Source organism: Ammospiza nelsoni, chromosome 17 (assembly GCF_027579445.1).
Source record: "Ammospiza nelsoni isolate bAmmNel1 chromosome 17, bAmmNel1.pri, whole genome shotgun sequence".
Taxonomy (NCBI): domain Eukaryota; kingdom Metazoa; phylum Chordata; class Aves; order Passeriformes; family Passerellidae; genus Ammospiza; species Ammospiza nelsoni.
In genome coordinates this window covers 3,365,138-3,381,256 of record NC_080649.1, presented here as the reverse complement: position 1 = coordinate 3,381,256, position 16,119 = coordinate 3,365,138, and the positions used below count along the sequence as shown (strand labels likewise).

At 57.2% G+C, this 16,119-nt stretch overlaps 2 protein-coding genes across 6 annotated transcripts in view; one reads left to right on the top strand and one right to left on the bottom strand.

Annotated features, from left to right (window-relative positions):
- Nucleotides 1-320: 320 nt before the first annotated feature.
- SLC29A4 (solute carrier family 29 member 4) lies at nucleotides 321-10,651 on the top strand. Of its 2 annotated transcripts, XM_059484458.1 has the most exons (12): nucleotides 321-462; nucleotides 1,231-1,386; nucleotides 5,056-5,224; nucleotides 5,800-5,931; nucleotides 6,043-6,156; nucleotides 6,236-6,364; nucleotides 6,827-6,901; nucleotides 7,206-7,471; nucleotides 7,560-7,695; nucleotides 8,209-8,396; nucleotides 8,660-8,900; nucleotides 8,974-10,651. In XM_059484458.1, exons 3-12 carry the CDS (start codon nucleotides 5,065-5,067, stop codon nucleotides 9,114-9,116), a joined length of 1,584 nt encoding a protein of 527 aa, XP_059340441.1. In that variant the 5' UTR covers nucleotides 321-462; nucleotides 1,231-1,386; nucleotides 5,056-5,064; the 3' UTR covers nucleotides 9,117-10,651. The 2 variants fall into 2 exon arrangements, with proteins under 2 accessions (XP_059340441.1, XP_059340440.1); XM_059484457.1 differs by lacking the exons at nucleotides 321-462; nucleotides 1,231-1,386 and adding an exon at nucleotides 2,911-3,011 and having other exon boundaries at nucleotides 8,660-10,651.
- An 811-nt stretch (nucleotides 10,652-11,462) lies between these two features.
- TNRC18 (trinucleotide repeat containing 18) overlaps nucleotides 11,463-16,119 on the bottom strand; it is a 55,446-nt gene continuing 50,789 nt past the window's right edge. For all 4 annotated transcript variants that reach the window (XM_059484449.1, XM_059484451.1, XM_059484453.1 and 1 more), the window contains exons 26-29: nucleotides 14,604-15,910; nucleotides 14,079-14,315; nucleotides 13,558-13,632; nucleotides 11,463-13,010 (exon numbers count right to left, since the gene is read on the bottom strand). In XM_059484449.1, the coding sequence (XP_059340432.1) occupies nucleotides 12,804-13,010; nucleotides 13,558-13,632; nucleotides 14,079-14,315; nucleotides 14,604-15,910 (1,826 nt within the window). In that variant the 3' untranslated portion in view covers nucleotides 11,463-12,803. The remainder of the gene's footprint in view (nucleotides 13,011-13,557; nucleotides 13,633-14,078; nucleotides 14,316-14,603; nucleotides 15,911-16,119) is intronic.

Here is a 16,119-nt window from a genome sequence, read left to right as displayed (position 1 = left end):
GCTCTGGGGGTGGGAAAGGGGGGTGCAGATGTTTAATTTATTTTCCTGCCTCCTCTCAGTGTCACCCACCCCAGGTGGTGCAGAGGGGACACCCACAGGGCACAGAATAACCAGGGCAGCCTGGCAGGGTGAGCACGGCTTGGTTAGGGAGCTTCTGGCTCATGGCTGTGCCCACAGGGATGGGGACAGTAGGGACAGCCCATTCCCATGGTCCCCAAGAGTTTAAAACCTTGGCTTGAGGCTTTTGGTGTGCCGACAACTGAAAGGTCTCTCCTTCCTCTCCCCTCTGCAACAGCAGTGATTAATAAAACCTGACTCGGCTGGAAGGGCAAGGAGAAAAACAACAATACAGGACATTTCTGGAGATGGTCCTAATCCAGCATCTCGGAGCCAAATGAATCAGCAGCTTCTTATTCTGCCGGCAGGATTAGTGAATGCTCATCCAGGCTCCTGGGGAGTGAGGTGAGGCGCTGCATAGCAAGGAGAGATGTGGCCACAGGGTGTTGGCTGGTTCATGGAGCCGAGCAAATCCCTCCTTGTAATTCTGCAAACACTGCTGGGATGCACCCACTGGTGCAGGGAGCCATGGGACAGCAGGGAGAGGCAGGAGAAGGGAAAAATACCTCTAAAAATCTGCAGTGGGGGTGAAGGAGGAGGATGTTGGATGTGGGGGAAAGACTCAAGGCTGGGGCTGTGTGTAAGGGATGCCCCTCATGCCACAGGGACCACCATGCCTGGCTGGTTTTCCTGGCTGTTAAAGTGGGTCAAGCAGAAACCCAAGGAGCATCTGAGCTCGCCAACCTTGAGCCAACGATGTGGGAGCTGAATAATTCAGGGCCAGCTTAAAAAATTGAAGAGCCCAGCAAAGCTCCAGGAGAGCGCAGCCCATGGGACCCTCATACCCTTGCCAGGCAGAGGCAGCTCAGCCTGCCCATGCTCAGGGGCACCTTGGGCGTTTTGGGAGGGAGGACAGTGTTGTTTGTGTCTAACACTGCCCTTGGGAGTGGGGAAAGCAGAGGGAAAGCACCCAGAGAAATTCACCCTGGTGGATTCATCTCCCTGTGTTCACTGTAGAACTCCAAGCTGTAGCAGTTTCCTTGGATATCCCAGCATGGCTCTGTCACACCTACAGCAGGAGCAGCTGGAAGGGAACCCCCTTGTCCCCTGAAATGGGGATCTCTTCATTGTGTGGTTTTAGAGAGGAGGCTAAAACTTGATTTTTGCCAGCAGGTGTTTGGTTGCGGCATCTCCCCAGGCTTGGAGAACACCACATCCTCTTGGGAGCTGAGGTGCCCCTCTCAGCTTGGTCACCTCTAAAGGACCATCCCTGCTTCTGTTCCTGGGCCTTTGGAATGGGGAGAAGCAGCTCCAGGGGAAATCCCTGTGGTGAGTAATGCTGCCTGGCGAGCGCTGCGAGAGGCGGGTGCCCATATGCTGCAGCTCATTCTGCTCTTTTCTGGAGCACTCTCCCTGTCTGGGTGCCAACCAGCAGCACACACGGCCAGGGAACCCCACCTCACTCACCCCACAGTGGGGTTTTACATTTCTAAGGTTCCCTGAACAGGGTGATGGAGTCTGGTGTAGAGCAAGGGGATGTACCCCAAGGGGAGTGAGGTGCTTTGGGATTTTATGGTGACTCTATGAAATTAGAGCTGAACAAATGTGCCAAAGAGCCCCAAAAAATCCCCGTTTGCACCAGAGGGCCTGGCTGTGCAGGTGCTCAGCTCAGAGGGGAGCAAGGAAGGCTGAGCCCCAGCTCCAGGCCGTGCTTGGCACAGCAGTCAGGTGCACTTGGAGCCAAACTCCGGCTATTTCAGTCAGGGAGAAAAGATGGAAATTTCCACCTGGCCTGTTTTCTTGCCTGTGCTGGGTTTGCAGGAGCCCCTTTCCCCAGCCCGCTCCCGGCAGCAGGAGGTGGTGCAGGCGGCTGTGTCTCTCATTTCCTCCGGCGGCCGCAGCAGCAGCAGCGCATCCCCGGCCCCGCTCGCTGATTTACACAGCGCAGCAGCGTTTATTGACTGCGAGGAGATTGTCATTCACGGCCAGGCCTGGAGCAGGGATGGTTCCTCCTCTCCTTGCCTCCATCCTCTCACACTCGGGGGCAGAGCCCAGGGATGGTCCCGCAGGGCTCTCACCGTCTCGCTGGGAGGGGGCACCTGCTGAGCCCCCACTGTGTGCCTTGCTGCTCCTGGGGAAAAGCACCAGATCCCCGTGATGGAGCAGGGACGGATAGAGCCTGCAGCCTGGGCTGGGGACACCCATGATGTCCCTGCCTGGGTCACCCACCCTGGGTTTTCTCCCTTTGATGGATATCCACACTGCCCCATGTTGCTGACTCCCTTCCTCCTCTGCTTCCACTCCCTGGTTTTGGAAGTGAGCAGAGACACTCTTGGCTGTTTCCTCAAAAATCTGAGGGATTGCTGTGTTCTGTTAACCAGAGCTTGCTTCCATCCATCCATCCATCCATCCATCCATCCATCCATCCATCCATCCATCCATCCATCCATCCATCCATCCTGCCGTTTGTCCACCCATCCATCCTGATTCCATCATCCCCTCTTAGACAAAACCCTTCACAGGGCACGAATGACCCTCTGGCTGAAAACCTCATGCCCTGAACTAAATTACCGGGGCTTTCTCCGTAATTAATCTCTCTTGGCAATTAGCTCCGGCCCTCCGAGATCCCTCCAAGGCGCCTCTAGCCGGTACCCATAGCCGGTACCTGCAGCCGGTACCTACGGGCGGTGCCTACGGACAGGGATGCGAGCGCGCACCGGGAAAGCCTCTCCGGGGGCTCGGGGGAGGAGCGGGGGGCGGGCGGGAGGCCGGGCCGGGCCGGGGGAGGCAGGGCCGGGCCGGGGCCGCCCCCGCTCCGCCGCCGCCGCCGCGCTCGGTGCCGGCCCCCTCCCGGCGGAGGCTCCGCGATGGCGGGGCCGGGGCCCGGCGGCCGCCGGGGCTGAGCGGGGCGGGCAGCGCCGGTGCCGCAGAGCCGCCGCGGCGGACGCGGAGAGGTAAGAACGGACCTGTTGTGCTCGGCCGGGACCGCCGGGGAGCGGGGGAAAGGAGGGGAAGGCGCCGCTCCGAGCCCTGGCCCCGCCGAGCATCCTCCCGGCTCCCCCGAGCATCCCCCGGGCGCGGCCGGCAGCTTCTCCTTCAGACAGGGACGCGGGTTACTGAATTCCCTCCGTTTGTGGCAACTTCGCCGCTGGCAAGATGTCGGGGGACCCAAAAAGCGCCTTTGTGCCCTGGCAGGAGGGCTGCGGTGCCCGGGGGCCAGGCAGAGCCGGGGGGCAGCGGGGCAAGGGCTCCTCTCGGGTGAGACCCCCCCAGCCCTGCCCGCCATGGGGAAACGCTGCCACCGCCGCGCTGGGGCCACAGGGGCGGCACGGTGTGAATCCGTGGGGGCAGACGGATGTAAATCCAGCGGGAGGAGAAAACCCAATTTACGGCAGCGCAGGGATGCTCGGGGGAGCGAGGCGGGGAGCGCCGGAGGCCGGTCCAGCGCCGCGGCCGCGCAGCGCATCCCGCACCCCGCATCGCTCATCCCGCATCGCTCATCCCTCATCCCGCACCCCGCACCCTGCATCCTTCATCCCGCACCCCGCACCCCTCCCGGCCCCGCCAAGTTTGGGCCACACGCAGTACCTACGAGGCTTTTCCAGCTGGTTTGTTCTCCAGCTGGGATTCCTGCTATGGAAAAAGCCGGCAACAGGCTCTCCGGCATCCCGGGAGATGCTTCCCGCTGGGTTTTATTGCCTGGGGGGCAGCTGGCACAGGAGGTGCGGGTGAAGGGGATCACGGGCGGCTCCCCTGGGTGGAGCGGTGCCCCAGGACATCGTGCCCTGCTGGGGTGCCCTGCTGGGGTGCCCTGCTATGGGATGGGGGTGTTGGGGTAACCCCAGCATGGGGACAGAGGGGGACCCCATCCCAGCATTGCTGTGCTCTCAGCACAGCCCCAGAGCCAGGGCAGTGCTGCCCTGTGCACCCATCCCTGCACGAGAGAAGCATTTTAGGCTCCCGGAACCCACTCCCAGGGTCTGTGGGCACCACGTTTGTCCCTCCTCAGGGCCCTCCAGCATCCAGCAAATGCTGGCAGCTGGAAAACCTCTCTGCTCCTGCAAACGCCATGTCTGGCAGGGAGACCACAGAAATTACTGCCATTGATTTTTCCTGCCTTGCCTGACTCAACCTGCTGCCTTGGAGGAGATTTTTCACCATCACCACCACCCCTGGATGCCAGGGAGATGTGCAGGAGGTGGGCTGGGGACAGGCAAGGAATTCAGAGCAGCCCCCTGGGGTTGAACCACAGGGATGAACCCTGGTTTGGATGGCTCTGGTGGGGTCACTGGAGGATGGTGGATATTTGGAGAGCTCATTTTGGGATGCATTTGGTGTGATGCTGGGGTCTCTCTGGCAGGTCCGTGCTGGCTCTGATTCCCCCAGAGAAGCAGATCTGAAAAAGCAGAGTCAAATCCCGTCCCCTCTCTGAAAGCTGCAGGAGTGTGTCTGCCCGGGCTGGCAGCTCTGCCCCAGCCCCAGGCACCAGAGATGCTGAAAAGGGCAAAAAGCAGAGCAAAAGTGCTGCCCGCAGGGAGCCAGGGCTTCCTGAGACAGCCAGGACTTTCCCTGCAGCCATTGAGTGGATTCTATCCATTAATTTCCCTGATTGCTTTTGGAAATCACAGCGGCATTTGTCTTTGGGAGCATCCCAGGGAGGTGCTGAGCCAGGCTGTGCCTCGGGGGTGGATCCTGTGGGTCCCTCACGAGCACTGCTCACCACCCCAGAGCCAAACTTGGGATCACATTCCAATAAAACTCGTGTGGGTTCCCCACGAGCACTGCTCACCGCCCCAAAGCCAAACTTCTGCTCAGAACATTGGTGATCCCATTTGCCTGGGGGGAATCTTCTTTCCAGGTGGAAAAACCCATCAGAACTGCAAGGTGGAGAAGGCTCAGGGCCACCCACGTGTCATTGTCCCTTGCGGACCCCTGGCACCACCCGGGGGGATCTGTGCACCCCAGAGGTGTCCCTGTCACTGCTGTCCCTCCTCTCAGGTGGCCAGGATGGGCTCGGTGGGTGCTGAGCGCTTCAAGGAGCTGAGCCCAGCAGTGACACCCGAGGGGAACGTGGTGATGAGCTTCAGCTTCGACAGCTACCAGCTGGAGGAGGACGAGCTGCAGCGGGGCAGCCAGGCCAAGGGTGTGCTCACCTTCATGGAGCCAGGTGAGGCAGGCACGGCCCAAACCAGGGTCCCTGCTGGGTTCCCACCCCCTTAGGAGCTTCCTGGGATGGGTTTAGTAGACACAAACAGCCTGAAATGCCACAATATTGCCCACTGCCCTTTTTCATCCCTTTTTGTACCCGTGTGAGCCGCCAGCACATCCCATGGCAGTGGGCTCTGCAGGCTGGTAAGGAGTTGAGGATTGGTGCCATGAAACCCCTGGGATTCATCCCAGCCCTGCTCCACATCCTGGGGCAGCCCTGTCCACCTCCACAGCCACCTCTGACCCTTCCTGCACCTTGACTTGCACTGTCACCTGCACTGCCAGACTCTCAGCTTGTTTAGCTGCAATTAAAACTCACCAGACGCCCAAAGCCCAGATGTTTTCCCGACTCCTGGGTCTCCACTGAAATGTCTTTATTTAGAGAAGGAACTTCTCAGAGCTGGGGCTGTTTATTTGTGCATCTACAGGGAGCTGAGCTGTTTCATTGCCTCAAGGCTGAGGTCTCATGTGGGTCCCAGGGTGCAGCAGTGCCGCTGTCACGTCTTTTTCTCTTTCTTTCCTCTTCTGGGGCAGTTTCTGAGGAGCCTGAGCCCCAGGATCGATACCATGGGATTTATTTTGCCATGCTGCTGGCTGGGGTGGGATTTCTCCTGCCCTACAACAGCTTTATCACTGATGTGGATTACCTGCACCACAAATACCCAGGTAGGTCTGGAGCAGCTCCAGCACATCCCTGACACCCCAAACCTGGAGAGAGCTCAATCCCACTTCCAAGGGAGCTGAACTCCTGTCCCCCCACCACCTGCCTCTCTCCAGGGACCTCCATTGTCTTTGACATGAGCCTCACCTACATCCTGGTGGCCTTGGTGGCTGTCATCCTCAACAACGCGCTGGTGGAGCTGCTGAGCCTGCACACCCGGATCTCCGTGGGTGAGTGGGGTCCCTGCACCCCCAGGCAGGGCTGTCCCCGTGCGGTGCCCCTGCCAGCACCTCTGTCTGCCCCCCACAGGCTACCTCTTTGCCCTGGGGCCCCTGCTCTTCGTCAGCATCTGCGACGTGTGGCTGGAGCTGTTCAGCCGCAGACAAGCCTACGCCATCAACCTGGTGGCAGTCGGGGTGGTGGCCTTTGGCTGCACAGGTATGGGGCACAGCAGCTGGGCTGGGACATGGCAGGTAGGGGAGGGAAACAGCCCCATCCCTGAGCTGTGATCTCCTGGGACAACCTCCTGCTCTGCTCCCCATAACCCTCAGGTCCATCCCATCCACCCTGCCCCATCCCATCCACCTCTGTCCGGGCATTTGGGACTGACCAGGGGCACCAGCACTAAACTGCACATTGGTCACCAGCACCACTGATCTGGGCCACCATGGTGACATGCCAAATCCCCACACCTGGTGGCCACTCTGGGTGGGAACAGACACAGTGGAACATCCAGGGAGGGGAATAAAGGCCCTCCTGCTTTTGGAGCAAGGAGGCTGCTGGAAGGAGCAGCTCCCAGCTGGCACAGCTCATGGGTTCCCTCTGGGGTTTCTTCCCCTTTCCGCAGTTTCGGCTGCAGCAATAATCCCTCCTTCTCCCCTCTGTGCCTCTCTCCTGAAGTGCAGCAATCCAGCTTCTACGGCTACACGGGGCTGCTGCCCAAGCGCTACACGCAGGGAGTGATGACGGGAGAGAGTAAGTACCCACAGCCACTGAGCGTGTTGCACCTTCTCCTGGGGCCCCAGTGAGCCACACCTGGGTCCCCAGCACAGCCGGGAGATCAGGGATACCCCAACAAACCAGGGAGTTTACTGGTTTTTAAGTCCCTGCACTGCCATGCCAGGCTGGGGGTGAAGATGCCGAGATTTATCACCCCAAAATCACTGCTGGTGACTCCTCTATATGTGGAAGCATCCCATCCACATGGTGAGGGATGATGAGGATCCCTGAGCTGGGATTCAGAGGGGCCCAGCACTGACAGCTCTCCCCACACCACCAGGCACCGCCGGGGTCATCATCTCGCTCAGCCGCATCTTCACCAAGCTGCTGCTGTCGGACGAGAAGGAGAACACCGTCATCTTCTTCTTCATCTCCATCGGCATGGAGCTGACGTGCTTCATCCTGCACCTGCTGGTGAAGCGCACGCGCTTCGTGCGTTACTACACCGACAGCTCCCGCCAGGGCCTCCCCGAGAGCCGCGGGGCCGGCGAGCCCAGCTCCGGCTACCGCGTCCACCACGACGTCACCTCCGAGGACGTCAGATTTGTAAGCCAAGCGCGGGTTCCCCTGCTGTCCCCCGGGGTTCTTGGCCACTGCACCTCAGCACTGCTGTCCCCTCTCTTCCCTCATGCAGGAGAACCGGGAGCAGGGGCAGCCGAGCTCCCCGCGGGGCAGCCCCGGCCCCGAAGCTGAGCTGGCTGGGAGTGGCACCTACATGCGCTTCGATGTGCCTCGGCCCAGGATCAAGAGGAGCTGGCCCAGCTTCAGAGGTGGGTGGTGGGCTCGGGGGAAAGCCATGCCTGTGGGGTGGGATAAATAAATGACTGGTGACCCAGTGTTATGGGGAGGATCATTCCCAAGGCTGCAGAGGGATGTTTGAAAAGGGCATGGAAGAGAAGGACAAAGGGAAATGGTTTCAAACTGACAAGAGGACAGGATTAGATCTTCCCTGTGAGGGTGGGGAGGCCTTGGCACATGCTGCCCAGAGAAGCTGTCCAACTTAAAGTGTTCAAGGTTAGGTTGAATGGGGCTTGCAGCCACCTGGGATAGTGGAAGGTGTCCCTGTCCATGGCAGGGGGTTGGACAGGGGGTTGGATGGTCTTTCACAATCCCTTCCATCCCAAACCATATGTGATTCTATGATCCCTTTCCTAATGATGTGCCCATAACCTTGGGGCAAACTCATTTTTGGAAGGCATCCCTGTGGGTCAGACAAAGCTCTCAGGCTCTGCAAGGGGCCTGGGCTGCAGTTTTGGCTGAGCTGTGCTGCCTGTCCCTGCCAGACATGCTGCTCTACCGCTACGTCGTGTCTCGCCTCATCTGGGCCTACATGCTCTCCATTGCCATGACCTACTTCATCACACTGTGCCTCTTTCCCGGGCTGGAGTCGGAGATCCACAACTGCACGCTGGGGGAATGGCTCCCCATCCTCATCATGGCCATCTTCAACCTCTCTGACTTCGTTGGCAAGGTAGGAGAGAGGCCAGAGCCAGCACAGGGGGGGTCTGTCCTGCTTTGGTGCTCTCTTCCTAAACCATTTGACTCCACCAAGGGTCATCTCCACCCACAGGGGTCTAACCAGTGTGAGGCTGGTGCTCACCAGCACAGCCAAGGCTGGATTCCCACAGCAGTTGGTCTTTCCACCATCCCATCTCCCTGTTACCCCACTTTGGGCACAGCAGGGCCCTCCCCATCCTCCTCATCCCCCCAGCAGAATCTCTGCCCTCACTGCAGATCCTGGCTGCCCTGCCCTACGACTGGAGAGGGACCCACCTCCTCGTCTACTCCTGCCTCCGTGTGGTCTTCATCCCCCTCTTCATCATGTGCGTGTACCCCAACGGGCAGCCCACCTTCAGCCACCCCGCCTGGCCCTGCATCTTCTCCCTCCTCATGGGCATCACCAACGGCTACTTCGGCAGCGTGCCCATGATCCTGGCGGCGGGCAAGGTCAGCCCGGAGCAGCGGGAGCTGGCAGGTAGGACCGAGCCCTCCTGGGAACCCCACTGGTGTGGCCTGAGCACCCTGACACCCCATTTCCCTTCCCACAGGGAACACCATGACCGTGTCCTACATGACGGGCCTGACGCTGGGCTCGGCCGTGGCCTACTTTGCCTACAGCCTCACCAGTACCTCCCACAGCAGCTGTTTCTACACTGAAACCTCCAATGGCTCCTTCACCTTGGGCTACTGAGCCCTGGGGTGGGGCAATGGGGACAGGGTGGGACCTGCTTCCCACCATGGTCCCCAGCGCCCCACGTCCCTCCTCAAGGAGGGAGCCTGGAGCCTGAAAGCCGCCCCTGCATGGACAAGGACTGGTATCCCGTTGGCACAGGGCTGTGGCATTCCCAAACGGCCTGTGCTGCCCAGCCAGGCACTGTGCAGGGCCACTGCTTGGGGTGACATTCCTCCCACCCCAGGGGACAGTTCTTGTTGCTTTTGGGGGTCTCCCCATCAGCAACGTGCAGCTCTCCAGTGAAGGCTGGGAATCTGCTGTTTGCGCCAAGCCATTGACAGGAGGAAGAAAATACTGCCAAATCCCAAAGGGAACAGGACCAGCACTGGGGAGGAGGGTAATGGAGGGCTGGTGAGGAAGAAGAGGAACAAGAGAGGAAGGAAGCACTGCTTCAGTCCCCTGTGGCTCTGGGAAGGTGGGTCTCCACTTCCATTGATGGTGCTGCAGGTTTTCACCAGGAATGGCTTGAAATCACAGTCCCTCCCTAAATATGCGAATCATATGGATGGGGAAAAAAAGATTTTTTTTTTTACTGTGTCTTGTTTTACCCCCCCTAACTGCAACAGAGGCAGGGTCTTGCCTCCCCCCACCCCACACTGTGAATCTGCTCCATTGCAAGGGGTACAGGGGGGCCCCAAGGCTGCAGCACTGCCAGTGCCACCTGCAGGCCACTGCTGAGCTTCAAGATTTATTGCGCAGGATGTAAGTGAAGCTGATTAAATAATTAAGTGTCTTTGCAACAATGGCTGGTCCTTATCTGTGCCACACACAAGTGTGTGGGTGGCATTTGAGTGCTGGTGATGGGCTGGGCTGGCAAACACACACAGAGTGGCACCTGCTGTCTGCCCTTTTGGGTTTTGGGGTGCCTCTGGTGCTGGTCTCAATCTTCAGGGCTCCCTTTGTCACCTGGGGTGGTGGAACACGTCACTGGGTTACACCAAACCCCTGCCAGTCTGCAAACTGCCGTGGGCAGCACACAGGAGAGGGAACAGGCCAAGAGGAGCAGAAAACATCAAGAGAAGGCGCCAACACCATGTTTTGGGACCAGCTGCACCTCGCTGTGCCAAGTGGCGGGTGCCACCAACCAGGGAATCAAGCCCAAGGAGCCAATGAGTGCCAGGCCTGGCCCCGACCTTGCCCCCACAGCACGGGAGGGTCTGGCTGTGCCAAGCTCCTGCCTGTATGAAGTGCAGCTCACACCAAAAAAGAGCAAATCCAGCATTTCATCCTCAGCACATGGTGCCCTGGGCACGGTGGAAGGGGGAGGACCTCCAGGCCCTGTGCAGCAGACACCTCTACTCCAGTGTCCAGTCCTGTCCATCGGTGCCACCAGCTCACACAGATGGGTTCTCCCCAAAAAAGCCACCAGGCACCTGGGTTGTGTCTTTCTCCAGGGCAGGGGCTGAGCCAAAAAGCCATCATTGCCACCAAGGGGAGAAAAACCCTGCGGTCAGGACAAGCGAGACAAAGAAAGATGCTTCGTTGGGTTGCTTTTTTTCAATTAGATTTTTTTTTTTTTTTATGAAAAAAGATCACACGGAGTTCTCCAACAAACAGAATGCCAAAAAAATTGTTTTAAACAAAACATAAACAAAACAAAACAAAAAGACAAAAACCTGGCTCTCCTTTCCTCTCGATTGTCTGAAATATCCTTGTGTTCCATAGAAGGCAGTGGGTTTTAAGTGCTTTCTATTTAACATTAGCATAAAATCTCTCTCGCGCGCTCTCTCTCTCGCTCTTTAAAATATGCTCACACAATTTGCTTCTAGAAGTACAGTACACTTTGAGCGTGGGGGGTGTGCCTGTTCCCAGATCATTTACAATCACAATCCAACAGGAAATAAAAAATAATATTCTAAACGTCAGACTGTGTTCATTTCTGCCGTTGTGGGTTTTTTTCTTTTTTTGTTTTTTATAATTTCATAATTTTTTTCACAGTTTTAAAAAGTTTATATTTATATATATATATTTATATTTATATTTATAATTAAAAAGTTGAATCCATTTAAAGACTTATAATACAGGAGGGCTAAAGAGTCTTTTGGTACATTAAAACTGTACAGGCTAGAACCGTCACTGTCCGCCGTGGCCCGGGCTGGAGATGGTACGAGCTCAGCACCATGTGTGGTTTGTTTAAAGGACGGGGGGTCACTCTGTGGGGCTGTCCCTCACCCCTGAGCCCTGGCCTCCAGTCTCTGGTATGCAGCCAGGGTGGAGAGTTTCCAATCTGTCCTTGGCTTAAGCGTCGCCCCACTCCGCGTCCCGGCGATCCGTAGTGCGAGTCGGGAGTTGCAAAGATCAGTGCGTCTCTTGGAGTTTTGTTTAAGTGCAAGGATGGTGCGTCGTTCTCCTCAGGTTCTCCTCCAGTGTTCCCTCTGGCCAGGTGTAAGCGTGAAGCAGCAGTGGCAGTGCCCAAGGGGAGCTCAGCTCCTCTGTGGATGGAGGCAGCTGAACGGTGCAGTCCCTGAGCCCCAGGTGGCAGCGGGGCTCTGGCTGTGGGAGCGCCGTGGGCAGGCACAGCTGGGTTCACACACTGCCCCCATTCCCTTCAAACCATGGGCAAGGCTTCCCAGCAGCTCCATTTCTCAGCACAGGCAAGGCATGGTGGGTAAAGCTGGGTGAGGGATGCCAGAATCCAGTGGCCTCTGATCTTCTCTCCTCCAAGCACCAAGCAGCAGCTTTTCCCAGTCTTTTCCTGCTCCTTCACTGCAGCTTTTCCCAGTCTTTTCCTGCCCCTTCACTGTGGTTTTTCCCAGTCTTTTCCTGCCCCTTCACTGTGGTTTTTCCCAGTCTTTTCCTGCCCCTTCACTGCAAGCTCCAAGACGAGGTCTCAGTTTGCCATGTGTCACCCCCTTTGCCACTTACTTGCTCCCTCTTTCGCAAGGCAGAAGGGGTGCAGAGCTGCAGAGGGTTCAGTTTGTTCAAGGCAGTGGGAAGAATGCTTTCAAGACTGGATGTTGGTTCCTCTTCCACCTGGCTCCTCCCAGGCCAGAGGATTCTCTTCTGCCATCTCCGTGCTGGAGCCAGCCCTGCCCTGTTGTGCTCCACACGCTGCCGGAGGGGCCTCCAGGGAAAGGGAACAGCAAAAAGGCTCTGAGAGGATCGAGACGAGGTGCTGAGAGAGACTCATCTCCTTTCTCTTTCACCCTGTCCTTCCTATAAAGGGTCATGCGAAACTAAGCAGGAAAGGGAATATAAGGACGGAGAGGAGCGCACGCAGAAGGCAAGAGGGTCCTTCCACGTGCGGGCGGCTTCCGAGTTACTGATGGGGAAAATGACACAAAAGGGATCCCTCCTGCCGGGGGGTCCCGCTGGTGAAATGATCACGAGACCCATGTGCTTTCCTGGACCAAAAGGAGGAAGGGAGAAGTTGGTCAAGTGTCACCATACTTAAAGCCACTTCCAGAAGAGCCTTGGGGTTCAAGCAACACCACCACCCCCCCACTGGCATCTTCCTCGAGTCCTGTAACTGCTTCCCCAACCCCTTTCTTCAGCCTTCTCCTTCCTCCTCGCGTCTCTCGCGCTCTCCTGTCTGTAGTGTGACACAGAAATGAGCATTGAAAGAAACAATCATGTCGTCTGAACAGGCACGTCCTCAGGTTTGTCCCATCCCTTCCCAGGGGGTGGCATGTGTCCCCTGGGCGGTCAGCAGATGACAGGGACCCCGTCAGTGTTGAAGATCATGCCCGTGGTGGGCTCGTAGGTCCCTGCAAGGTAGTAGAGGTCCTCACTGTCTTGGTATTTCTTTGTCTTTAGCATCTGCTCGTATTGATCCAGACCAACAACAAGACACTTGTGTGAGATGGTCTGGACGTCATTTTCATCCACGTGGGAGGACTGGTAGAGGGCTCTCTGCACAACAGGAAGAGAAGGAAGGAGGTGGGAAAAAAAAGGAGCCATTAGATCACAGAGCATTTACAGCATCATCTTCAGTAAGTAGGAAAAACACTCATCATAACGGGATAGGATTCTGCTCATACTCAAGAATATCTCACTCATCCCAACAGCCAGCCCAGGAGAGGGACACTGGGAATCTGCACAGACCCATGGACAGCCTGGACTGAACCTGAGCCCTGACTCTCACTTGGCTCCCACTGATGGGAATGCTGCAGCTGCCAAGCACACATACAGGGAAATATGGAGGCCAGGAGTGTGCCATCCTCATTTCAAGGATGCAAATGCAAAGATGGATGCTGGATACCAGCTCCCTGTTCTTCCCCACACCCAGCACTTGCAGCTATTTCACCCTCCCAGAAATATTCACCCCAAGGCCGGGACACTGCAGACTTGGCAGCCAAGGCAAAAATCAAGAGCCAGAGAAGTTTGGGGGGCATTTCCAGTATTTATTTGTTACAGGGTACCCAGCATTCCCTCCCAACCTTCTCCCAGTCTCACCAACCTCCATAAAGTCCTTCCTCTGGTTGGATGCCTGCAAAGCTGTGGCCAGACTCCTGCCCGATTTCTGATCCCAGCGCTGTGCCCAAGAAGAAAAGAGGAAACAGAAATGAAAACCTGGTGAATTTGTTGTTTTTCCATGTCATCATCTCCTGCCCACCACATGTGCTTTTGGACCTTCAGCCCCTGCCCACTGCCACTAGGAATAAATCCTGCTGTCAACCAGCTGCACACGTGCAAAATTCAGTGTTTCTGAGCACCAAGCCCATCCTTCTTACACTTTAAAGATTTGATCTGGATCTTTTTTTGGATTCACACAAAAGTCTTTATTTCCTAATACAAAGAAACCCACCCCTCCCTTCTTCAAGGGCCCAACACTGGACTTGCCCACACCACAGATGAAAACATGGGGCCACCCCCTTCAAGGTACCAGTAACGAACTGGGCTTTGGGTGTTTTCCTCCTCGTTGGAAACAAAAGGGAGCAAGGAGCTTTGCAGCCCTCTCAGCAAAGGAGACCAGCCTACCTTGCCTTCATTGAGTTTCTTCCCAGGGTTGGTTTCTTCTGGGTGATAAAACCATTTGACTCTGACCACCATGTTGTTGCCCCAGGACTCCCACATGCTCTGGATGCGGCCGATGTAGGGCAGGTTGGGGCGGCCGGCGGAGAGGAAAACGGCGCAGTCTCCGATGCGGATGATCTCCTTGCCCCGCACGATGGCCTTGTAGAACAGCTTCCTGGCCTTCCCTTTCATTCCTCGTCTCTGCCAAGAGAGGATCATGCAAGTGGTCAGCCAGGGATCACCCACATTTTCCCTACAAACCAATGTTTGCCTCTCTTGCATGCATCCTTTTGCTGTTGGCAGTATTCCCACAGGAATTGGGGCAGAGGGATACACCACACAGAGTGGCTTCCCCAGCACAGTGAAAGCCAACAGCCATCTCCCAGCACACGTGGCACACCATGCCAGCAGTTCCACCACCCCAGGAAAAGGGAAGAGGCACTAGAAGGCAAAACCAGTGCTGAGTGCCGAGAACTACGGAGCATTTACCTGTGTGGGTTTCCCAAACCACTTCCACAGCTGCCGTGCCGGGAGGAAAGCGGCGATCTTGGGCCTGTTCTCCACGGAGGGCAGGCGCTGGCGCTTGGCCAGCTCCTTGGTGGTGGGCAGGTGGATGCCCTCGCGCTTCTTGGGCCGGCTCTTGTTGCCGCCCTGCGGCGCTGCCGGCTGCTGCTGCGGCTGCTGCTGCGGCTGCTGCGCCGGCTGCTTCTGGCTCTGTGGGTGGGAGGATGCCCGGGATTTCCCTGCCTGCTTGGTTGGCTTGGGTGGGAGGGTTTGCTGCACCGAGGAACTCGGCTGGGCCTCAGCTACTTCGTCGTCAGAGCTACAGGAGGAATCTTCATCTGTAGTGGAGGAGGAAGAAGAGCTGGAGCTTGATGAAGAAGAGGTTGATGAGGTGGAGGAAGAGGAGGAAGATGAAGATGAAGAGGAGCTGCTGCTAGAAGAGGAAGAAGAGGAGGAGTTGGAGGAAGAGAGAGGGGTGGATGCTCTTGAGCTGGCTGAGCTGCTGTCCTGGGCTTCCCCTTGGTTCTTCTCAGCCTCCTCTTCTCCCTCTGACTCTGAGCTGCTGTCGCTGCTGTTGCTCTCAGACTCCTCCACACCTGCTGGAGCTGCTGCTTTTTCTTCCTGGTCCTTCGAGGCAGCAAGGCTCTCTGCTGAGGCATCAAACTTCCCTCCAAAGCTGGCAGGGGAAGGGTCTCCCTCAGCCACCTTGGCTCGGGAAGATTTCTGCTTGCCCTCCACACTCACTGCAGCAGAATAGCCCAGCCCTAAGAGACTCTTCCCATCTCTGCGACTGGCCAGGTTCGAGTCCTCCAGCATCCTCATCGCTTCCTTCATCTTCTTTGTCTTTGGAGACATCACACCCTCATGGTCCAGCTTGATCAGGATTTCATTGTCATGCTTCCTCTGAGCCTTGACCATGGTGCCAAACTCTTGTGTCTCCTCTGTGGGCCGCCCTTTCTTGGCCTTGGCTTTGGACACCGAAGCATCGCTGGAGCCAAAGGCCGCCAGCGTTCCCGGGAGATCGCTGTAGGGCTCTGTGCCCAGGATGCTGCCAAACACAGCAGGCTGGTAAGAGGGTTGGGGGGGGCAGTGCAGCTTCGTGGAGATCTTCATTTTGCTGGCTTTTGAGCGCTTTTCCTCAGTGGGAGCAGGAGAGCCTCCAGTCGGCAGCGGTTGCGATTTTCGCGACCCCTTCATGCTTGGCTTGCTCAAGCAGGCCGGCTTCTCTGGGACTGAGGAGGTAACAGGTGAAGATTCCACCTGATCCTTCTCTTCAGGCAAGGCAGCCTCTTCTGCACAGGGGAAGAAACACAAAGACATGATGTTATCCCTCCAGATGGGCTTTATTAGCTCAGACACAACCAGACACCAGTGCTGACTGGTCTCTGGCCAAGCATGGCTTGTTCCTGCCTGCTCAGGTACCCCCAAAGGAGCACAAGGGGTGTCTTCAATGCTCACTGAACAGCCTGGCCTGGTGCCAGTACTTGTGAGAAGTGATGGA

Coding starts and splice junctions, on each gene's coding strand:
- SLC29A4 (XM_059484457.1), top strand. CDS start 5,065: ATGGGCTCGGTGGGTGCTGAGCGCTTCAAGGAGCTGAGCCCAGCAGTG. Junction 6,365..6,826: donor GGTGGCCTTTGGCTGCACAG/GTATGGGGCACA, acceptor TCTCTCCTGAAG/TGCAGCAATCCAGCTTCTAC. Junction 6,902..7,205: donor GGGAGTGATGACGGGAGAGA/GTAAGTACCCAC, acceptor CCACACCACCAG/GCACCGCCGGGGTCATCATC.